This window comes from Prionailurus bengalensis, chromosome B3 (genome assembly GCF_016509475.1).
Source record: "Prionailurus bengalensis isolate Pbe53 chromosome B3, Fcat_Pben_1.1_paternal_pri, whole genome shotgun sequence".
Classification (NCBI taxonomy): Eukaryota; Metazoa; Chordata; class Mammalia; order Carnivora; family Felidae; genus Prionailurus; species Prionailurus bengalensis.
Genome location: NC_057355.1, coordinates 61,776,820 through 61,801,855, shown reverse-complemented (window position 1 = coordinate 61,801,855; position 25,036 = coordinate 61,776,820). Strand labels below are relative to the sequence as shown.

The following is a 25,036-nucleotide window of genomic DNA, read 5'->3' as shown; positions in this document are numbered from 1 at the left end:
TGGGCCTCCATCCCACAGACTGTGAAATCATGACTTGAGTTGAAATCAAGGGTGGGACATGTAGCTGACTGAGCCACCCAGGCACCCCTCAAGTGTATTCTTAGTTTTATTTTTTTTTAAACCATTAAATCTGTAGTCTATATGGTACAATTCATAAGGTGTGAGATAGAGCTCTATTTTGGATTTTTTTTCTCTATTTTATTTTGGCAGATATCCCGGATTCCTCATCCTTTGCTTCTTAAGACTTAGAATTTCAGAATAACTTCCGTTGGCTAAGTATTTGTAGTAACTGAGTGATGATGCCAACTCCAGGTCCTTTTAAGGTCCCTTTCTAAAAATTGATGATTCAAATAATTTGTTAAGTTTCAATTAAATAATGTCATATTTCTTTGCTTTTCTAGTAACTGTGGAGTTTCATTATTTAAGAATTTATTTTTTGAGAGAAAATGTGCGTATGAACAGAGGAGAGGGAGAGGGAGAAAGAATCTTAAGCAGGCTTCATGCTGAGCATGCAGCCTGATGCCAGCTTGATCTCAGGGCCCTGAGAGCATGACCTGAGCCAAAATCAAGAGTGGATGCTCAACCAACTGAGCCATCCAGGGGCCCTTCATTACTTGTTATAACAAAAGGACTTAAAAAATCTTTCTGAGCTGAAAACTTGAAACACGTGAAAAGACTTTTGAGCTTGCTTTGAAGTTGTGGAAGACATATTAAGCCTGAGAAGGTGTTACCGTTTTTGGTGTTAGTTTTGTTGCTGAAATAAGAGTCTTAATTTTGTTTTCCACAGAACTATATTTTTTGTCTCTCCTATACTATCTTCACTACATCCAAATTGATTTATTTTTTGTCAAACTGAAATTATCATCAGTTTTTGACCTTTAAAAGTACTTTTTGTAGAAGCATTTCTCATTCATTCTGCCAAGTCAGTTTTATGTCAATTTCATATTTTTAAAATTTTAGGTAAGTTTTATATTTGTAGAAAAATTAGGAACATAGAAGTTTCCATATACTGTTCATTCAGTTTTCCTTATTATTAACATTTAACATTAGTATAGTGCATTTGTTACAGTTAGTGAAATGGTATTGATATATTAGTATTGACCGAGGTCCATACTTCATATGGATTTCCTTACATTTTTGGTCCAGGATTCCATCTAGGAAATCTCTTTTAGTCCTCATGTCACCTCAGAATCTTGGCTGGGACATTATTCAGATTTTCTTTGTTTTTAATGTCCCTGACAATTTTGAGGAGTACTGGTCAAATATTTTGGAGCATGTCCTTCCATTGAGATTCATCTGAATTTTTTTTCATGGTTAGACTGAGGTTATATGTTCATAAGAGGAAGATCACAGAGGTGAAGTGCCATTCTCATCCCATCATACAAAGGGTACATTTTATCAACATGATTTATCATTGACCTTTCCATTGACCGACCTTTGGAAGGAAGTCACTGGGAAGCCCATATTTAATGAGTGGGGAATGATGTTCCACTTCCTTTTTTTTTTTTTTTTTAAGTTTATTTATTTTGAGAGAGCTAGAGAAAGAAGGCAAGTAGGGGGAGGGGCAGAGGATTCCAAGCAGGCTCCATTCTTTCAGTGCAGGGGCAGATGCTGGGTTCAAGCTCAGGAACCATGAGATCATAACGTGAGCTGAAATCAAGAATTGGATGCTAAATCTACTGAGCCACCCAGGCGCCCCATATTCTACTTTTTGAGGATGGAGTATGTGGATAAATTATTTGGAATTCCTCTGCCCCAGAGATTTATCTTTTTTCCCCAATTAAAAAAAAGTTTTTATTTCCAGTTAACATCCTTTGTTATATTAGTTTCAAGTGTACAACTTTTATTTATGTATTTAAACTTTTTTAAAGTTTGTTTATTTTGAGAGAGAGAGAGAGAGCACAAGCTGGAGAGAGAGGGGAGAGAGGATCCCAAGCCGACTCTGTGCTATCAGTGTCAAGTCCGACATGGGGCTTGAACCCACGAACTGTTAGGTAATGACCTGAACCAAATTTAAAATCAGACACTTAACTGACTGAGCCACCCAGGTGCCCCCAAGTGTCCAATTTAGTGATTCTGCAATGCCATACATCATCCAATGCATTGTACAAGTACACACCTTAATCGCTATCACCTATTTAATTCACCCCCTCCATCCCCCTCCTCTCTGGTGACCAGTTCTTTATACTTAAGAGTCTGCTTAAATTCTCTTTCTCTCTGTCTCTTTTTCCCTTTGCTCAATTGTTTTGTTTCTTAAATTCCACATACGAGTGAAAATATATGGTATTTGTTATTCTCTGACTTACTTTGCTTAGCATTATACTCTAGCTCCATCCATGTTGTTGCAACCTGTTTATCATATCAATATTAATTTTTGCCAGTTATAGTGTTAAATTCCTTTATGGCAGTCTTTCTAGAGCTCTATGACTCTTGATTTTAGTTAAAAATACATTCTTAGTGTAGTGTTAATTAATGGTTAATTGGAGTTTTTCTTTTATATGTATCTGCCTTTTTTAAAGTTTAGTTTTGAGAGAGACAGAGGAAGTGTGGGGCAGGGGAGGACAGAGAGAGAGGGAGAGAGCAAATTGCAAGCAGCTGACAGTTTGGAGCCTGATGTGGAACTCGAACTCAGGAACCATGAGATCATGACTTCAGCTGAAATCAAGAGTTGAATGGTTAACCAACTGAGCTCCCCAGGCTCCCCTATATATCTGCTTTTCTTTTCTGTGTTGTTTAGTTATGTAGGAGTTAATTCCTCTTGAGTGTGTTTTTGTGGGTACTTTATATTTTAGTCGGTTTAGCTGGGGCAGGCTTTTTTTTTCTTTTTAAACTACAGTTTATCCTAGGTGACTGCCTTTGAACCTAAAGTGTAGCTTTTTTTTTTTTTTTTCTTCAATTCTGTCTTTATGAGTCTTTTTTTGTAATGGTGTGATAATATGTTTTTAACAACTAGCTCCTAATCTGGTGAAAAAGCAAAAACATTTAGGAGTATAATTTAGTTTAAAATGTCATATGTGGAAAGAATTTTATGCTTTTTTTGAGATATGCTTTCTGTGAATTATTTAGTTATGTTATGCAATGTAATCTTATAGGAAACCAACTAAGTCTATAGGTCTCATGTATGTGTTAATTGGGGAAGGATTTTCTTGCAGGACAAACATTTCAGGATAGTACAGATAAGCTAAATTGGGAATTACTTTGAACATTGTCTCTGTGCCATTGACTTCTCTACTTTTATGACTAAAAATCGATACGTTTATTATTTATTTATTTATTTTTAATGTTTATTTTTGAGAGAGACAAAGCACGAGTGGGGAAGGGGCAGAGAGAGTGGGAGACACAGAATCCAAAGCAGGCTCCAGGCTCTAGGCTCTGGGCTCGAACTCACAAACCGTGAGATCATGACCTGAGCTGAAGTTGGACACTTCACCGACTGAGCCACCTAGGTGCCCCTGATATGCATATTTAAAATAGGTGTGCACTTTTTGTGGTTTTTAGGTCTTGCTGTCTCTTTTGGGGGTAGGTGGAAGTTTAAGATACAAGTAAACACAGACAAGAAAACAGGAAAAATAGTTTCTAAATTTGATTGTGTGGGTCTAGATTTTGCATGTCTACCTACTTGGTTGTGTGGGTACATTTTTTATCAACTGAATTCCTTTCTTTTTACCATCAATGTAGGCAGCTGTTCTGGCTTTTTTTTTTTTTTTTTTCCCCCAATAATGAGTATTTTTCTCTTCTCAAAGCACTGGGGTATCTCATTTCATCCATTTTTAGGATTCAGTTCTCATTTGAATTTCTGGCAGTATCTTGCTCTTTGGTTCCACTCTGCTGTCCCTTCCCACCTTTCCTAGTTAATTCTTATTCTAACCTAAGTGTTAAACCTTGTGTAAAATTTTACTCTATTCCCTTGGGCTTTTCAAATGTCATTTCTTTTTACTTACCTCTCTTAGGACTTATTTACCCTATTTTAACTACTAATGAGTCCATTGGGAGAATGACACTTAAAGCTCTTTGAATTTTGGGAAATGTCTTTTATCTCTATTACCATTTGTATTACAGAGTATTTCATAGAAAAGGTGCAGTAAATACTTAAAACATAAAACCCGGTGTGGTGAATTGATATTTTACTGATGAGGAAGCAAAAGCTAAGAGAAATTTAGCCCAAACACAAGATTAGAAACCAGTTGTTTTGACTCCTATTCTTATTTCTCCCTGATTTGTTAGAAACATGAGGAAAGAATATTTTATTTTTTGTTATTTCTTTTATTTTTTTTTAGAGAGAGAGAGAGCACTCGAGAGTGAAAGAGAGAAAGAGTGAGAGAGAGGGAGAGAAAGAGATCATCTTAAGGAGGCTCCATGCTCATTGCAGAGCCAGATGTGGGGCATGATTCCCTGACCCCAGGATAATGACCTGAGCTGAAATCGAGAGTTGGATGCTCAACCAACTGATCCACCCAGGGTGCCCCTATTTTAAGTTTTTTTTGTTCTTTTTCTTTTTTAATGTTTGTTTATTTTTGAGAGAGTGCAAGTGAGGGAGGGGCAGAGAGAGAGAGAGAGGGACACACAGAATCCAAAGTAGACTTTAGGCTCTGAGCTGTCAGCACAGAGCCCGATACGGGACTCAAACCCACTAACTGTGAGATCATGACCTGAACTGAAGTCAGACACTTAACTAATTGAGCCACCCGCATGCCCCTAAAGATTGTATTTTTAAACAATCTCCCTACCCAGTGGGACTCGAATTCATAAACCTGAGATCAGGTGTTGCACAGTCCACCAACTGAACCAATCAGGTGCCTCTGGAAAGAATATTTTATTAAAAATTTTTTTTTAATATTTATTTTAGAGAGAGAGAGGGGGGCAGACAGAGTGCGAGCAGGGGAGGAGCAGAAAAAAAAGAGAGAGACACAGAATCTGAAGCAGGCTCCAGGCTCTGAGCTGTCAGCACAGATGTGGGGCTTGAACTCACTAACCATGAGATCATGACCTGAGCCAAAGTCAGACACTTAACCGACTTGAGCCCCCCAGGGACCCTGGAAAGCATATTTTATTGATGTTAATGTTATCTTGTCATGTGATTAAAACAACAACTATTAATTTTAAAGAACTGGACTTAAACTAAAACAGAATCGCGATCTAGCAATCTTCTGTTCAGATAAGTTCTGTGTGGAGGATACCCAAGTTGCCATAAGAATTTGTGGCTCATAACCTATCTAATGCCTTCACCTTTTAGGGGACCAGTAATATGTAAGCCTTTTGGAAACCTGTACCTATGATTTAAAAAAATTTTTTTAGGGATGCCTGGGTGGCTCAGTCAGCTAAGTGACTGACTTCGGCTCAGATCATGATCTCGTAGTTCGTGAATGTAAGTCCCACATCGGGCTCTGTGCTGACAGCTCAGAGCCTGGAGCTTGCTGAGATTCTGTGTCTCCCTCTCTCTCCTCCTCCCCCACTCACACTCTGTGTCTCTCTCTCAAAAATGAATAAATATTAAAAAAAAAAAATAAAAAAAATTTTTAAAATTCTGTGTATTTTGAGAGATAGAGAAAACACTTGTGTGTGAGAGGGGAAGGCACACATAGAAAGGGAGAGAGAGAATCCCAAGCAGGTCCTGTGCTGTCAGCGTAGAGCCCAACATAGAGCTTGATCTTAGGAACTGTGATATTGTTCATGATGTGAGTCGAAATCAAGAGTCCGATGCTTAACCTGAGCCACACAGGTGCCCCTGTACCATCACTTTTTTAATGGCTATTAGTACAATACAATACTATAATACTTAATACTTTGAACTACTTCAGTTTTGTTAACATTTAAGGTAAACACTTTTCTGCACAATAATATGAAGCCAATAATTCACAAATGAGGAAATCCAAATTAGAAGATTGTCACTAGTAATGGAAGAGTACATATTTAAGAATAATAGGATATAAATTTAAAGCAAAAGATTGGAACAAGTTTTTTTTAAGTCCACTGATATCAAATGTTGTAGAGAAACGATCAGCAAGAGTTCTCATGCACTACTTACTGGAAGGCGTGTGAATTGAAAGTAATTTGGCATTATCTAGTACACAAGTTCCTAACCTAGTACATTTTGGCACAAGGTTATCTATGATTTATGACAGATAATATGTTCTTGAAATAGTGATCTCAGAATGGCCAGGCATGACCAAGGGTAGTTAATAACTATAGAGCTAGTTGCCTCCAGCTACAAGCATCCCAAGGTTTATCCCAGTTTGTATAATTATCATTTTCTTAGGTGCCATTACACCAGAAGGATTCAGAAGAAGTGTATCATTAAACTTCTTAGCAGTAAATATCAGACTCCACTCTACAGATGATATAGATGAGTTTATTAAGAAGTGTCAGATGATTTACAGAATCTTCTGAAAGGCCAGAGAAACAGACCCTAGGACTGTGCAGTCAGGAAAAATGCTCACAGTACATTTGCAGACTGCTCATATAGGCAGTCCCACAACAATGGACAATCACCACCATTTCAGTATAGACACGGAACACAGTATACTTATAACTAGGACCTTGGGTACTTTTACCTCTAAAAAATCCTTGGCCAGAGGCACCTGGGTGGCACATTTGGTTAGGCGTCTGACTCTTGATCTCAGCTTGGGTCATGATCTGAAGGTTTGTGAGTTCCAGCCCTGCATCGGGCTCTGGACTGAGGGTGCAGAGCCTGCTTAGGATTCTGTCTCTCTCTCTCTCTGCTCCTTCCTGTTGGTGCTCTCTCTCTCTCTCTCTCTCTGTCAAAAAACAAACTTAAAAATTCTTGGGCAAACACTGTTGCCCTCATTTACACAATTCTGCAGAGTATCTCTTCATGGTGTTCTCTCCTAAATTGAGGTCTTTCATGGGAACACCTGATTGGCAAAACCTGGGTTGCATGACTGCATGCAAACTGCAAGGGAAGTTGTAAAGTGAGTTTTTAAAATACCTGCCTTGAAGAGGTTGGAGTTAATGGGTAAAACTATCTGCTAGAGGAAGGGTATTCAAAATATTTTGGGCAGCCACAAATATGTTGAGCACTCACAGCATTCAATACAATTGATAGATGAACAGACCCCATTATATAGCAATTCCATTCCTGGGCAAATGCCACAAGGAAAAGCTAAATGCTTTAGGGAAGGTCTCACACATGCTCACTTGTACACAATATATAATTACACTGTAAAGTATTGTTTGTAATTTTTTTTGTTTTTGAGAGAGGGAGAGAGGGTACAAGTGAGGGAGAGTCCGAGAGAGAGGGAGAGAGAGAGAAGCGGGGCCCACCTGTAGTGGGGCCTGAGCTCACCCGATGCCAGACTTGAACTCATGAATTGTGAGATCATGTCCAAAGTCAAGTCAGATGGTTAACTGACTGAGCCATCCAGGTGCCCAGTAATATTATTGTTAAAAGTAGGAAATAAATAGATGAAGGGGTGTGTGAGATACAGGCTTCCAGTTATGGAATGTGTAGGTTATGGGGATGAAAAATACAGCATAAGAAATACAGTTAGTGGTATTGTAACATTGTCAACTATACTCTAATAAAAAAATAGGAAACAACCTAATTCTCATCTCCAGTAGAGTGATGAATAAATTAGGAGTACTATATATTCATAATCTGGAGTAGTGTACAGCTCTGAAAATAAATGATCTAGAGCTAAATCTGTCAACATGGACAAATCTCAGATCTAATATGTTAAGCAGATAAACCCCACAAAATTATAAAAGGATATGCTAAATAAATACTTTCCCAAAAGATTGCCTCTTAAGTAACCACAAATAAGCCATAATATTTATAGGCTCAGTTAACCATTAGTATCATTGATAATAATTAGGGGATTTTCAGCCATAATTCAGGCCAGAAGCTTAGTATGTGGCCAATTTGTGTTAAAGGCCCTAGAAAGTCTCTGGATCACAAAGGGTTAAAGCACAAATGATCTTAATTTTACTATGTTTATGTATTAGTTATCTATTGTTGCTTAACACATTGCCATAAAGTTATCACACATACTGTCTCAGTTTCTTTGGGTTAGGAGTTTGGCATGGCTTAACTGGGCCCTCTGCTTCCTGTCTCACAAGGCTTTAATTGAGATGTTAGGTCTGGTTTCTCATCAGAGGCTTGACTGGGGATGGATCTCCTTTCATTTTCTGTCAGGTTGTTGGCAGAATTTATATCATTGCAGTTTTAGTAACATGCACTCATATTATCACATACACACTATTCACACACATCTTATCCTTTTGGCCACATTCCGCCTATTAGAAATAAAGCCCAGGCCCTACCCAGACTCACGGGAGGAGAGGAGAGGATTACACAAATATGTAATACCAGGAGGTGAGGATCATGGGTCACCTTAAAGCCTGTCTGCCACTTTTTGATTTTATTTCATTTCTGCTCTTCCCTCTCTCCCTTTATCTCTAGTAATATCCCCTCTCTCCACCCCAAAAGTTAAAAAGAAACAAAACCAAAACCAACCAGTGTGATTTGTGGTTCTTTTTTCTTGTAGTGGGCTTAAAATTGAATTCAGTGGATCCGACAATGAGCATTGATCTTAAATACTTGGGAGTACAGCTGCCTTTGGCTCCAGCCACTAGCTTTCCTTTCTGGAACCTTACAGGAACCAACCCTGCTTCTCCTGGTGAGTGTGTAACATTCGTAAAGTCAACGTTTGATATAAATAAAAAACTACCTTTGTTTAGAGACATGTAAGATGATATTCTTTTTTTTTAATTATTATTAATGTTTGTTTATTTTGAGAGAGAGAGTGTGTGCACCTCTAGGATGATATTCTAAATCTTTTACCTAGTGGCGTAGTCTTAATGGTTTATACATTTCAGATTAAGTCTTAGTAAATAATTCGGGGCACCTGGGTGGCTCAGTTGGTTAAGCATCCAACTCGATTTCAGCTCAAGTGATACCACTGTTCGTGAGTTCAAGACCCACACTGCAGAGCCTGCTTGAGATTCTCTCTCTCCTCTGTCTCTGCCTCTACTGCACTTACACTTTCTCTCTCAAAATAAATTTAAAAATAGCCTTAGTAACTAATTAGATATTAAATATTGGTTGGTTTGAATTTTGGTCATTTTTTTTTTTTTTACTTTTTCTTTTATAGATGCTGGATTTCCCTTTGTTTCTAGGACAGGGAAGACCAATGACTTCACCAAAATCAAGGGATGGAGAGGAAAGTTCCATAGTGCTTCTGCATCTAGGAATGAAGGTAATCAGCTTTTTAAAAAAATTGCAAATATGTTCTGAAACATGTGGCCAAAGCATTGTGTTAAAAGTTAAGTCATGGTTGTTTTTTGTCCTCTCTTCTTTACATGCTTCAGATAAACTGAAAATAATTGTCTTGCTGATTTCTGTTCCTTCCCATGTTCCATATCCCTAGCCATGTCAGGCTTAAATAATCCCTGTACCCTTTTTAAATTGCATTTCTTTTCTGTAACTCCTGCAGTTCTGGTAAGTGTCATTCTCAAGTATTATTTCATAACTGTGTACTTAAGAGCTGTAGAGTGATTCCTTAAAACATTACATTTCCAAGTAAACTTTTAATCCAAACATTTCGACTATATGCGTATTGATCTTTTTTAGTGCTTTTCCCACTGCTCTTACTTGCAGTTTACATTCTAACCAGATAAATTTACCCTGTGTCCAAAATAGTTTTCTCATCTTTGAATTCTTGTACATTGTTACAATAATATAATGCTTGTCTGTCTACTACACTTGCAGGTACTGCAATCTGTTAATCTGTTAATCTCTTGGTGTTCTGTTGAGGTTTGATTTACATACATTTTTTGCTCTTATGTTTTTACTTAAGTGTGGTTTCTCTCAAGGTTATAAGTTGTCAAAGGTTGTAGACTCTTATCTTTCAGTTAATTATTACTATTGTTAGCACTTCACAAAAATTAATGATAAATATATGTAATGAGGTAATTTTAGGTAACAGATTTTAATGTAATGTATGATTCAATCTCTTCACTTGGTTTTATATTTTTTTCTTCCTTCTAAGGAGGGATAGTTTGGAAGATTCAGTGGCTTGTAACTTAATGCTCTCAGCCTTTTTAAGTGTATTTTCCTAGAGATCTAAAGATTGGCCCTATTTTAAAGTATCTACATCTCTTTATTTCTAGGTGGAAATTCAGAGGGTCCCCTGAAAAACCGTTCTGCTTTCTGCAGTGATAAGCTTGATGAGTACTTGGAAAATGAAGGCAAGCTGATGGAAACAAGCATGGGTTTCTCTTCTAATGCTCCCACATCTCCTGTGGTATACCAGCTTCCCACCAAGAGTACCAGCTATGTACGAACACTTGACAGTGTACTAAAGAAGCAATCTACCGTTTCCCCTTCTACCTCCTATTCTTTGAAGCCTCATTCTTTGCCCCCTGCCTCTCGAAAGACAAAGTCTCAAAACAAACAGGCAACTCTCAGTGGCCGAACTAAATCATCTTATAAATCCATTTTACCATACCCTGTTTCACCAAAGCAGAAACATGCTCATATGATTCCAGGAGATAAGGCTGCCAAGAATTCTTCAAGTACTATCTCAGAAAATCAGGTGAATAACTTTGTTGTGCCAACTTTAGATGAAAATACATTTCCAAAGCAGATTAGTTTTGCGGCAGGCCCATCAGCAGCAGCAGCAGCAGCAACAGGGAACTCGCCCTGCAGGCTTGTCTAAATCTCAAGTGAAGCTAATGGACCTGGAAGACTGTGCACTTTGGGAAGGAAAACCAAGGACCTATATCACTGAAGAGCGAGCAGATGTATCCTTAACAACTCTACTTACTGCTCAAGTAAGTATCTCTTGTTTCCCAGAAGCATATTAGTTTATGGTTGGAAAAATTAGGTTAGTGTGGGGCACTGGGGCTGGGCTTTATGGCAGGAGGATCAGCATTTAGTTACCTTAGTGATAAATAAGGAGATTCTGTTGTCTTCCATATTTGTTATTCTTTCTAACTAGACCACCCCAGTGTAGATCCCCTCCTGCCAGTAGAGGGAGACAGTACATTTGTGGTTTTGGATGATGTGTCTCTCCTATATAAAGTCATCTGGCCATTCTGAAAGTCTCTAATTTCATATTCTAGCATGTGGGCAAGTACAGTTGCTTATTGTATTAAAACAGCTTTGAAAGTTCTCCTTAAAACATACTACATTTCAGAAAATTAAAAAATACTATAAACCTATGGAGAAAAAGCTTTTATAAAAGTTTTATAAAATTTTATATTAAGACTTTTTCACTTATTATCGATTCACTTATTTTAGAAGCCTCTGGTGCGTGTGAAATGGTACAATAGCAAGTGACTATTTTTTTGTCATGAAATTTGTGTACCTTACCTTTCATTTTTAAATTCTGTGACTAAATTCCTGACCTGAAGATCATCAGATGTTGGGATTGAATACACAATGTGCCCTTTATTATTAATCATTTTTAAAGACAGTTGTGCACATGTTATTCTATCCATTTTTGATTAGTTACTAAAAAGCACATGTCAGCAAACTATTTCCTTAAAGGGCCAGGGAGTAAATATTTTAGGTTTTGTAGGCCATACACACTCTGTTGCAGTTACTTGACTCTGTGCTGCTGTTATGCTGTAAACATGATGTGTTTCAGTGAAACTTTATTGATGAAACAGGCCAGATTTGCCTGTGGGTCTTGTCCACCTCTGCCTTAGAATATTATGTGTAATTTCTATTGAGAATAAATTCATCATTGTTGCTATTTTGGCTCATAATTAATTAAAATATTCTCTTGTCTCTGCTATGCATTAAAATGGGAGATTGTACGCAGTCCATGAGTTCGAGCCCTGCGTCGGGCTCTGTGCTGACAGCTCAGAGCCTGGAGCCTGTTTTGGATTCTGTGTCTCCCTCTCTCTCTGCCCCTCCCCTGTTCATGCTGTGTCTCTCTCTGTCTCAAAAATAAATAAATGTTAAAAAAAAAATTTTTTTTTTAAATGAGAGATTGTTCAGAGTCCTGGTTACATTCATGTTTTGTCCTTTAAATCTACTGCTAATCTTGTGCCATTAATACTGAGTTTTCAGCGTCTGAAAAGACAGACCAATATATGACTTGTAAGCTGTTGGTGGTATGGGAGCATGATTTAATCAGTTTACAATTTTATGTTTTAACTTTAGGCATCTCTCAAAACTAAACCCATCCACACAATCATAAGGAAACGAGCCCCTCCATGCAACAATGACTTCTGTCGATTGGGTTGCGTGTGTTCCAGTCTAGCTTTGGAGAAGCGCCAGCCTGCTCACTGCCGCCGACCAGACTGCATGTTCGGATGCACTTGTTTGAAAAGAAAAGTTGTACTTGTTAAAGGAGGATCCAAATCTAAACATTTCCAGAGGAAGGCTGCTCATCGTGATCCAGTATTTTATGATGCTTTGGGAGAGGAGCAAAGAGAAGAAAGAGAAGAGGGAGTCAGGGAGGAGGAAGAACAATTAAAAGAGAAAAAGAGGAGAAAGAAGCTGGAATACAGTGAGTATTAATTGAGAATTAAAACACTATAGTTTCATTTTTTAGAAAAGGTTGGTTATTTCAAATGATACTGTTACTTTAATCCTTTAATCTGTGATCTAGTAAGAATTTTGAGAAATTCTCATCCTTAAATGTTCTTTCTTTGTGACTTATATGATAACATAAACACACATGGACACAGACACACACCTTTCTTAAATATAATTTCTTAAATACAATTTTTCTTTTGTGGATAGGTTTTTTGTGCTAAATTTGAATCATTCTCTCATTTGGACTTCAGAATGCCTTTAAGTTTCACCCGTTACTGTGTTTCCCTTCTCTTCCCATGTTCTTTCAATATATAGGTGATCAGTGTAATAACATAATTTTCTCTCCATTCCCCCCCACCCCAGCTTTTATTGAGGTATAGTTGACAAGTACAATTGCATGTACTTAAAGTGTACAACATGAAAGTTTGCACATGTATACTTTGTGAGATGATTACCACAATGAAGTCAACTAACACATCTCATTATTTTCTAAAAGAAGAAATTTGCAAGAAGACTCTGGTCCTTGTTGGAGCTATTCATCATGTGATAGGAGTTTTGGGGATAGGAGAAGGGCATAATTGAGTTCTAAGCGTTACATACTATTTTGAAAAGCTGATTTTTCCTTTTTCATAAAATATGTAGACCCACCAAGTTACATATTATACCATCCTTGATTTTTTCCTTCTGTATTTTTTTGTCCAAATATATTGAATATAGGTTTGCCATGTAATCGAAGATTTTTTTTGCTTGCTTGCTTGTTTGTTTATTTATTTATTGGAGAGCATGAGTCGGGGAGGGGCAGAGAGGGGGTCAGAGGATCCGAAGTGGGCTCTGTGCTGAAAGGCTGACCCCAGTGAGCCTACTATGAGGCTTGAACTCTTGAACCACTAGATCATGAACCAAAGTCAGATGCTCAACTGACTGAGCCACCCAGGTGCCCCGAAGATTTTTTTGCTTCTTAGATAATTAGGGGACTGACACTCCCCTTTTTGGCAGTGTATATTTACATTTGCTATTGCTTGTCATATCAGTGTAAACGTCAATCACAGTGGATGTTTAATACTTGAGTATATGTTCCTCCAGGATTTTCTGTTAATACACTTGTGTGCATACATAGGGTCCTATAGAAATGAAACTACTGTGTATGTGGTATTATAACCTTTATAAATTTGCTATCATAAAGTTATGTTCTATTTTCTGTATCAACAAGTATAGATCTATATTAGAATTTTAGCTTTAATAGCTTCATATTATAGTCCTTATGTTTGGACATTTAGCCTTTTTGTATTTTATTGTAAACAGTACAGTGTTGAACATACGTGTTCATGGTAGGCTATTGAAAGTGGAATTCCTGGGGCGCCTGGGTGGCTCAGTCGGTTAAGCGTCTGACTTCAGCTCAGGTCACGATCTCACGGTCCGTGAGTTTGAGCCCCACGTCAGGCTCTGGGCTGATGGCTCAGAGCCTGGAGCCTGCTTCCGATTCTGTGTCTCCCTCTCTCTCTGTCTCAAAAATAAATAAACATTAAAAAAGTTAAAAAAAAAAAGTGGAATTCCTGTGACAGAGAACTTTAAAGATTTATAGATCTTTCTAGGGTTGTACCAAGAACACATTTACCATTAGTTGGATAGTGCCAATTTTTCCATACTCAACACTGGATTTTTCTCTAATGTTTATTTATTTTTTTGAGAGAAAGAGTGCCAGCAAGGGAGGGGCACACAGGGAGAAAAAGAATCCTAAGCAGGCTAGGCTCTGTGCTTGTCATCACAGAACCTGGTGTGGGGCTCGATCTCATGAAACGTGAGATGGGCCTGAACTGATAATCAAGAGTGAGACACTTAACTGAGCCACCCAGGTGCCCCTAAGATTGATTTTCTTTTTCTTTTGTTTTAAATGTTTATTTGTTTTAGAGAGAGAGCACAAGCATGAGCAGGGGAGGGACGGGGGGGTGGGGGGGAGATACAGAATCCAAAGCAGGCACCAGGCTGTCCACACAGAGCCCAGCGTGGGGCTTGATCTCACAAACTGTGATATCATGACCTGAACTGAAGTTGGACGCTTAACTGACTGAGCCACCCAGGCATCCCCCTCAAATTGATTTTAAATCCTTCCTAGGCAAAGTGGTTTCCCTTTAAAAGGGTTTAGGATATCTTCTTTATTCTTTAAAAAAAAAAATTCTTCTTAATGTTTATTTTTGAGAGACAGAGAAAGAGTGTGAGCAGGCAAGGGACAGAGAGAGAGAGGGAGACACACAAATCTGAAGCAAGCTCCAGGCTCTGAACTGTCAGTGCAGAGCCCAACGTGGGGCTCGAACTCATGAACGGCAAGATCATGACCCTAGCTGAAGTTAGACATTTAACTTACTGAGCCACCCAGGCACCCCTTCTTTATTCTTTTTTTTTTTTTTTTTAATTTTTTTTTAACGTTTATTTATTTTTGAGACAGAGACAGAGCATGAACGGGGAGGGTCAGAGAGAGGGAGACACAGAATCCGAAACAGGCCCCAGGCTCTGAGCTGTCAGCACAGAGCCCGACTCGGGGCTGGAACTCATGGACCGCAAGATCATGACCCGAGCCGAAGTCGGCCGCCTAACCGACTGAGCCACCCAGGCACCCCTCACCCCTTCTTTATTCTTAATGGTACAAATGTCAGAAAGATGCGTTTAGATAAAATCTTCTTAAAGTTATTACTGCCTGCTATTCAGTGGAATCTTTTAATCTGAAATTTCATGTCCTTTCGAGATACTTTTTTCCATCATTTGTTTGACTCTTTGCTTTCTCATTTTCTTCCTCTACAATTCCTCTAAATCATCCATAGTTGTTTTTTTTTTTTCCTTACCTGTCTTTTTTCAAAACAGACTGAAAGATTTCTTTGTCTTCTAGTTTTCCTGTATAATTTTGTTTGGCTTTGGTCTCAGTAACATTTTACCTCTAAGAACTCTTCCTTATTTCTATTCCTTTTTCATAACAGTCATAACAAAAGTACTTTCTCTCCTTTTCTCATCTTCCCTAACAGTACAAAAAAAACTCATGGCTCCTAGAGCATAATAAGTCATGTTTCTTAATAATGTTCTATACCAATGGGAAAAACAAAAAATACTATGATAATTGGCTGGCTTTTGGAGTTTAATTAAGGTTAAGGATAAGACACAGGGCAAATGCATTAACCAAGAAATCAAACTAATATATCCTACAGATAACACAGTTTTCATATTTATGTGGCTTCTGTAACTTACTCTTGTTATTTTGAAATGGAAAAGGGTTGCCGTAAGTGCAAAATGGGAGAAAACTCATTAAGGAGATATAGATAGAACTAAACTAATAATTCTATTTTGTATTTCATTCTAAACCTTTCGAATCTTATTTTTATAAAGATCATTTAGGTATATGGAGGCAGTATCTTATTTAAACACTGAAATAGCAGTTAGAATAGCCTGGCACTGTTTATAAAATAGGCAGCAGAGACTAGAAGAAGACCCAAATGTAAATATTTTTCAGTTTACTAAATTATAGGTGACATTTTAAGCCAGTAGGAAAGGATTTATTGTCAGTAGGTAGTGGTACAACTGGCTAGCCATATGGGGGAGAAAAGATTCCCTAGTATAAATCTCCCATCAAATAATTGCAGATCATATTAACCTATTTTTAAGTCCATTTATTAATGTATTAGTATTTTTTTAATCTTGAAGATAAAGACATTCTAGCAACACTCTATATGAATGAGATCATATGGTATTTGTTTTTCTCTGACTTCTTTTGCTTAGCATTATACTCTCTAGCTCCATCTAGGAAATGGCAAGATTTCATTTTTTCTTATGGCTGAATAATATTCCATTGTGTATATATATATAGATACCACATCTTTACTCATCAGGACACTTGGGCTGCTTCCATAATTTGGCTGTTGTAAATAATGTTGCTGTAAATATAGGGGTGCATGTGTCCCTTTGTATAGTATTTTTGTATTTTTTGGGTAAATACCAGTAGTATGATTTCTGGATAATAGGGTAGTTCTATTTTTAACTTTTTGAGGAACCTCCATACTATTTTCCAGAGTGGCTGCACTAGTTTGCATCACCAACAGTGCAAGAAGGTTCCTTTTTTCCCCCCACATCATCTTCAACCCTTGTTTCTTGTGTTTTTGATTTTAGCCATTCTGACAGGTGTGAGGTGATATCTCATTGTAGTTTTGATAGCATTTCCCTTATGATGAGTGATGCTGAGCATCTTTTCATGGTCTGTGGGCCATCTGTATGTCTTCTCTGGAGAAATGTCTGTTCATGTCTTCTGCCCTTTCTTTAATTGGATTATTGGTTTTTGGGTGTTGAGTTGTATCAGTTCTTTATATATTTTCGATACTAACCCCTTTATTGGATAGGTCATCTGCAGGTATCTTCTCCCATTCAGTAAATTGCCTTTCAGTTTGCAGTGCAGAAATTTTTTTTTAAATTTTTTTTTTTCAACGTTTATTTATTTTTGGGACAGAGAGAGACAGAGCATGAACGGGGGAGGGGCAGAGAGAGAGGGAGACACAGAATCGGAAACAGGCTCCAGGCTCTGAGCCATCAGCCCAGAGCCTGACGCGGGGCTCGAACTCCCGGACCGCGAGATCATGACCTGGCTGAAGTCGGACGCTTAACCGACTGCGCCACCCAGGCGCCCCCAGAAATTTTTTATTGTACTTTTATTTTTACATTTGAAAAATTTTTTTTTAATGTTTATTTATTTTTGAGACAGAGAGAGACAGAGCATGAACGGAGGAGGGTCAGGGAGAGAGGGAGACACAGAATCTGAAGCAGGCTCCAGGCTCTGAGCTGTCAGCACAGATCCCAAAGCGGGGCTCAAACTCCGGGACTGCGAGATCATGACCTGAGCTGAAGTCGGATGCCCAACCGACTGAGTCACCCAGGTGCCCCACTGTATTTTTATTTTTAAAAAATATTTATTTTGAGAGAAAGAGAACGTGAGCAAGAGAGGGGCAGAGAGAGGGAGAGCAAGAATCCCATGCAGGCTCCACACTTAGCAGAGAGATTGCCGTGGGGCTCTGTCTTCACGACCACAAGATTATGACCTGAGCCCAAATCATAAGTTGGTTGCTCAACGAACTGAGCCACCCAGATGCCTGCAGAAACTTATTTTGATGTAGTCCCAGTAGTTTACTTTGTGTTATTTCCCTTGCCTCAAGAGACATATATAGAAAAGTTTTGCGACAGCTGATAATTACTGCTTTTATTGTCTTCAAGGATTTTTATGGTTTTAGGTCTTAACATTTAGGTCTTTAATCCATTTTGAGTTTACTTTTGTTTGTGATGTAGTTTAGGAAAGTGGTCCAGTTTCATTCTTTGACATGTAGCTGTCTATATGTTTTTATGTCAGCACCATACTGTATTAATTACTACTGCTTTGTAGTATAACTTGAAATCTGGAATTATGATATATCTAGTTTGGTTTTTTTTTCTTTTTTTTTTTTAATTAAAATTTTTTTCTTTTTCTTTTCTTTTTTATTTTTTAAAATTTACATCCAAATTAGCATATAGTGCAACAGTGATTTCAGGAGTAGATTCCTTAATGCCACTTACCCGTTTAGCCCATCCCCCCTCCCACAACCCCTCCAGTAACCCTCAGTTTGTTCTCCACGTTTATGAGTCTCTTCTGTTTTGTCTCCCTCCCTGTTTTTATATTATTTTTGTTTCCCTTCCCTATGTTCATCTGTTTTGTTTCTTAAAGTCCTCATATGAGTGAAGTCATATGATTTTTATCTTTCTCTAATTTCACTTAGCATAATACCCTCCAGTTCCATCCACATAGTTGCAAATGGCAAGATTTCATTCTTTTTGATTGCCTAGTAATACTCCATTGTATATGTATATACCACATCTTCTTTATCTGTTCATCCATTGATGGACATTTGGGCTCTTCCCATATTTTGGCTATTGTTGATAGTGCTGCTATCAACATGGGGGTGCATGTGTCCCTTCGAAACAGCACACCTGTGTCCTGTGGATAAATGCCTAGTAGTGTAATTGCTGAGTCATAGGGTAGTTCTATTTTTAGTTTTTTGAGGAACCTCCATGCTGTTTTCCAGAGTGGCTGCACCAGCTTGCATTCCCACTTAAATTAAAAAATTTTTAATGTTGGGGCCCCTGGGTGGCGCAGTCAGTTAAGTGTCCGACTTCAGCCAGGTCACGATCTCGCGGTCCGGGAGTTCGAGCCCCGCGTCAGGCTCTGGGCTGATGGCTCAGAGCCTGGAGCCTGTTTCCGATTCTGTGTCTCCCTCTCTCTCTGCCCCTCCCCTGTTCATGCTCTGTCTCTCTCTGTCCCCAAAATAAATAAACGTTGAAAAAAAAATTAAAAAAATTTTTTTTAATGTTTATTTATTTATTTTGAGAGAGTGTGTGGGAACTGGGGGCAGGGGCAGAGAGAGAGAGAGAGAGAGAGAGAGAGAGAGAGAGAATGAATGAATTCCAAGCAGGCTCTGTGTGCCATTGTAGAGGCCAATGTGGGGCTCTAAGTCAGGAACTGTGAGATCCATGACCTGAGCTGAAATCAAGAGTTAGATGCTTTCACCTCTTTGGTTAAGTTTATTCCTAGATATTGCATTGTTTTTGGTGCAAATGTAAATGGATTTGTTGTCTGTCTTTTTTTAAAAAATGTTTTATTTATTTCTGAGAGAGCCCAAGCAGGGGAGGGGCTGAGAGAGAGACAGGGACAGAGGATCTGAAGCAGGTTCTGTGCTGACAGCAACGAGCCTGATATGGGGCTCGAACTCACAAACCACGAGATCATGACTTGAGCCAAAATCACACTTTCAACTGACTGAGCCACCCGGGTGCCCCTGGATTCCTCTTCTTAATTTCACTTTCTGCTGCTTCATTAGTATTATATAGGAATGCAACAGTTTTCTCTACATTGGTTTTGTATTTTGTGACTTGATTAAAATCACTTATTCTAGTAATTTTTTGATGAAGTCCTTTGGTTTTTTTATATATAGTATCATGTCATCTGCATATAGTGAAACTTTTATTTTTTCTTTACCAATTTGACTGCCTTTTCTTTCTTTCTTTCTTTCTTTCTTTCTTTCTTTCTTTCTTTCTTTCTTTCTTTCTTTCTTTCTTTCTTTTTTCTTTATTCTTGAGAGAGAGGGTGTGAGCAGGGGAGGAGCATAGAGAGAGGGAGACACAGAATCGGAAGCAGGTTCCAGGCTCGTCAGCACAGAGCCTGATGTGGGGCTCAAACTTAGAAACTGCGAGTTCATGACGTGTTTCACGGCTCATGACGTGAGCCGAAGTCGGACACTCAACTGACTGAGCCACCCAGGCGTCCAGACTGCCTTTTATTTCTAAAAAAATTTTTTTAATGTTTATTTTTGAGAGAGAGAGAGAGACCAAGTGTGAGTGGGGAAGAGGCAGAGAGAGAGGGAGACACAGAATCTAAGCAGGCTTCATTCAGTATTTGAGCTGTCAGCTCAGAGCCTGATGCAGGGCTTGAACCCATGAACCTGAGATCATGACCCGAGCCAAAGTTGAACGCTTAACCAACTGAGCCACCCAGGTGCCCCAGCGGCCTTTTATTTCTTTATTTTACTTAATTGCTGTGGCTAAGACTAGGACTTCTAGCACCAAGTTGAATAAAAGTGGTGAGAGTGGACCTCCTTGTCTTGTTCATCACCTAAGGGGAAAAGGTCTCAATTTTCCACCATTGAGTATGATATTGGCTGTGGGTTTTTCATATAAGGCCTCTATTATGAGATATGTTCCCCCTAGATGTACTTTGCTGTGAGTTTTTGTCATGAATAGATGTTGTACTTTGTGAAATGTTTTTTTGCATCTTTTGAAATGATCATAATGGTTTTCATCCTTTGTCTTATTGATGTGATGTATCATGTTGATTGGTTTGCAAATATTGAGCCACCTTTGCATCCTGGGAATAAATTCCCATGTGACCGTGGTTTATGTTTGTTTTCAATATATCATCTGATTCTGTTTGTTAATACTTTGTTGAGGATTTTTGCAACTGTGTTCATGAGACAGATTGGCCTGTAGTTCTTTTTTCTGTGGTATCTTTATCTGGTTTTAGTATCAGGGTGGTAATTGACTTCATAGAATGAATTTGGAAGTTTTCCTTTCTCTTATATTTTTTGGAATAGTTTGAAAAGAATTAGCATTAAGTCTTTAAACATTTGGTAGAATTAGCCAGTGAAGTTATCTGGTCCTGAATTTTAGTTTTTTGGGAGTATTTTGATTACTGATTGACTTTCATTGCAGTTAACTGGGCTTTTAAAATTTTCTATTTCTTTCTGGTTTAGTTTTGGTAGGTTACACGTTTCTAGGAATTTATCCATTTCTTATAAGTTGTCCCATTTGTTGTCAAGTAAGTTTTCATAATATTCTGATACAGTTGTTTGTATTTTTGTGGTGTTGATTGTTATTTATCCCCTTTAATCAGTAGTTTTGCTTATTTGCGTCATTTTTTAATTTTTTTATTTTTTAAATGAGTCTTGCTAGAGGTTTATGAGTTTTGTTGATCTTTTCAGAGTCAGGTCTTGGCTTCATTGGTCCGTTCTTTTGTTTTTGTTTTTTTTTTTGAGTTACTTTGTCATTTATTTTCTGCTCTATTCTTTCTTATTTCCTTCCTTTTGCTAGGTTGGGTTTTATATGTTGTTCTTTTTCTAGCTCCTCTAGGTGTAAAAGTTAGATTGTTTGAGATTTTTCTTCTTGAGGTAGACCCGTGTTCCTATAAACTTCCCTCTTAGAACTGCTTTTGGTATACATTCCAGATTTTGGACCACACTGTTACACTGGATGTTTGAATTATTTTGAAAACCTGATTCGGGTGGGGATCAGGTGAATGTTCAACTTAGAGCTCTCAGCCAACAAAATTATAAATCAAGTCTGTGCTTAAAGATATTTTATGGGGCGCCTGGGTGGCTCAGTTGGTTGAGTGTCCAACTTTGGCTCAGGTCATGATCTCAACGGTTTGCGAATTCGAGCCCCACATCGGGCTCTGTGCTGATAGCTCAGAGCCTGGAGCTTGCTTCAGATTCTGTCTCCCTTTCTCTTTCTCTGCCCCTCCCCTGCTCATGCTCTGCCTCTAAGAAGTAATAAATAATGTTAAAAAACAAAACAAAGATATATTAAAACATATAATGATGCATGAGGTTGGCTTCTTAGAAACTTCTTGGAATTTCTTGAAGTTGTGCTCTGGAAAATGAAAAAGAAATTCAAGAAGCAGGAGATGACCTTTAGTGAAGAATGGACCCCGTCTAAGATGGGAAAAATGATCTTAGGATGACAACTCCATAGCAAGACAAGGAAGCAACTAGTCTGATATAAAGTGGAAAATAATAAGATGCTGAGAAAACTATCTTTAAGGAGGTAATTGATTATTTTAAGAAATAACATGGTTAAGGCATGCCTGGGTGTTTCCATTGGTTAACTGTCCAACTCTTGATATTGGCTCAGGTCAAGATCTCATGATTCAGGAGATTGAGCCTGAAGTTGGGCTCTGTGCTGACAGCATGGAGCCTGCTTGGGATTCTCTTTCTCTTTCTCTCTCTGCCCTGCCCCTGCTTGCACTCTCTCTCAAAATAAAAAATAACTTGGATAATTCATTGTTAGGTGAAGGTCATGCAAATGATTTAACTTTTGAAAATAAACAGTATAGTTCATCATTACCATAACATACTTAAAAAAAAAAAAGATGTGTTATCATTTCAGTAGATATTTTAAGTAAACACAATTAACACTGGAAGTTAAAGATTGTATAGGAAAATTATGGTTCCACTATAAATCAGTAATTTTTTTTCTTTTTAAGTTTATTTCTTTTTGAGAGAATGAGAGCATGTGCACACCAGTGGCAGGGGAGGGGCAGAGAGGGAGGGAGAGAGAGAAGCATAAGCAGGCTGCACACTCACAGGGCTCTATCTCACAAACCATGAGATCATCACCTAAGTTGAAATCAAGAGTCAGTCACTTAATGGACTGAGCCACTCAGACTCCCCTAAATCAGTATTTTTTTTGGTAGAATTTTGAGCAGTCTGGAAGGATAGAGGAAAACGGAATCTGTTCATCTGGATCAGGTGAAAAAATTTGGTAATATAGAAGTATATTTCCTCCGCTAAGGAATCAGTCACATTAGTTGACTCTGCAAGGATTAATCACATAAGGCATACTTTTGTAAGCTAATTGATTTTTTTGTTTGTTTTTAGAATTGATATAAATGAATATCTAAAAGTCTAAATACAGTTTTAGAACAGAAATTAGCAATATAAAGTAAAAGTGTAGCAGACACAAGTTGAGAGTTTTAGGAAGCTAATTTCCTTATCTTTCATCACACTGAGTCTTTAGCTACTGCTAAATCATGAAGTTGAGGACAAAATGTTTAATTTAGGATTACTGAAATAACCACCAAAACGGAACACAAATGTAAAAGTAATCACTTGTAGGGATGTGACACTGGGTATGGTGTAAGACTTGTTTTTCATTTTTGTTTTCTTTTGTACAGTTTGAGATTTTTCATGTTTATGTATTCATTCTGTAGCTAATGTATAAGTTAAAAGTTAATATTTACAATGCATGAAATTGAGGCATTTAATAATACATTTTTTCCCCTTGTAGTAGACTTAAAGATTTTCTGCTAATATTGGTCCATTAATCCATTGGTGTGAACAGAGGGAAATTACCATTATTAAACAGTCTTTATGCAGAGCACTTGATAGGGTTTATATCATTTAAATCTTGGAACCTTTTATAAGAAGGTTTTTTCCATTTTATAGATAAACTAATTGAGTGCTTAGGGAATTTATGTAACTCCTTCCCCAAGGTCACCTTGGTTTTAAGGGAGTGGTAGAGATTTGAACCCAAGTTTATCTGACTTAAAAGTCTTCATGTTATTTTCCTACTGTATGCAGTATGATTTTTGAAATTTGGCCTTCACTTGATTATCATATATTTATGCTTTTGTTTGGTCAAAAAATGCTGATGATGTGAAGGTACTGTGCTTAGTTAGCTACTGTGGGTGGTACCAAGAGAAAGGATAAAACATGGCATTCCTGCTTTCTTAGCCCACTTAGAGTTTTGTTGGAGATGTGTATCTACAAGTTACCTATGTAAAGGGAAGATCAATAAAATTGCTATCTGTAGCCAGACTGATTAGGAAAAAAGAACACACAAATTACCAGTATCAGAAATGATAAATGATATTACTTACAGACATTCAAAGTTTAATAAAGGAACAATTTTATGACAGTAAATTAGATGAAATGGACACGTTTTTTGAAAGACACAAAGCTACCAAACTCACTTAAGAAATAAGTAACTGCCTGCCCCCATACTTGTGAACTTGTAGGGAAAAACTCTACAGTAATGACTCTAGGTCCAGATCCATTCACTGATGAATTGTTAAAACATTCAGGAAGAAGTAATGCCCATCTTATACAAATGCTTTCATAAAGTTATCTCATTCCATGAGACCAGCATTACCCTGAAACTAAAACCAGCAAAAGACATTACAAGGAAATGGCAGAGTAATATCTCTCATGAACATATGTAAAGATTATAAATTCAGTTTTAGCACATACAATCCAGGAATGTATTTAAAGGACAGTATATCCTGATCAAGTGGGATTTACCCCAGGCTTGCAAGGTTGATTATCCATTTGAAAATAATCAGTGTTGTTCACCATTACCGTAATAGACTTAAAAAGTGTGTGTGTGTGTGGGGGGGGGGACATATTAACATTTCAATAGATATTTTCACAACTTGACAAACTCAGTTGACAAATTTCTGGTAAAAATTCTTAAGCACATTAGGAATAGAAGGAAACTTTCATAGTCTGATAAAGAGCAGCTATGAAAACCTGTACAAGCAACATATTAATCATGAAAGAGTGCTTTCTTCCAGTGATTAGAAATGATGAAGAATGTCTTCTTTTGCCTTGTCTATTTAATATCATATTGGAGGTCTCAGCCAGTGGGGTAAGGCATGAAATAGAAAATGTATCCAGATTGGAAAGGAAAAAGTAAAATTGGCTTTATTCATAAACAGGAAAATCCTAAGGAATCTACAAAAAACCTATTAGAACTGTGTTAGTTTAGCGAGTTTGTAGCATACAGTAATATCAGTAGACTGTATATTTATATATATGGTAGTAACAACTGGAAATTGAAATAAAAAGTACCATTTAGAATAGCATCCAAACAACTCAAACATTTAAATATGAAGCTGACAAAAGTTGCCTAAGACTTTTTTACTAAAAACTGGAAAACCTTGTTGAGAGCACTTTTAAAAGACCTAAATAAATGGAGGGGTAGACTGTTGTTATACATCCGAAAACTCTTTTGGTAAGGTAGACTTTTCCACAAATTAATATTTAAATTTGATGCTATTCCAGTCAAAATCCCAGCAGGCTTTTCTTGTTAGAAATTGGCAACTTGTTTATAAAATTTATATGGAAAAGTAAAGTATTTAGAATAGTCATTTGATAAACAGTTTTGATAAAGGCAAACATAGTTGGTAGACTTAGACTATCT

At 37.6% G+C, this 25,036-nt stretch overlaps 1 protein-coding gene across 1 annotated transcript in view; it reads left to right on the top strand.

The window, feature by feature from the left end:
• Nucleotides 1–25,036, top strand: part of MGA (MAX dimerization protein MGA) — a 100,996-nt gene that overhangs the window by 34,380 nt on the left and 41,580 nt on the right. The window contains 5 exon segments of the mRNA XM_043555596.1: nucleotides 8,505–8,636; nucleotides 9,111–9,215; nucleotides 10,129–10,610; nucleotides 10,612–10,791; nucleotides 12,131–12,479. Of these exon segments, the coding sequence (XP_043411531.1) occupies nucleotides 8,505–8,636; nucleotides 9,111–9,215; nucleotides 10,129–10,610; nucleotides 10,612–10,791; nucleotides 12,131–12,479 (1,248 nt within the window).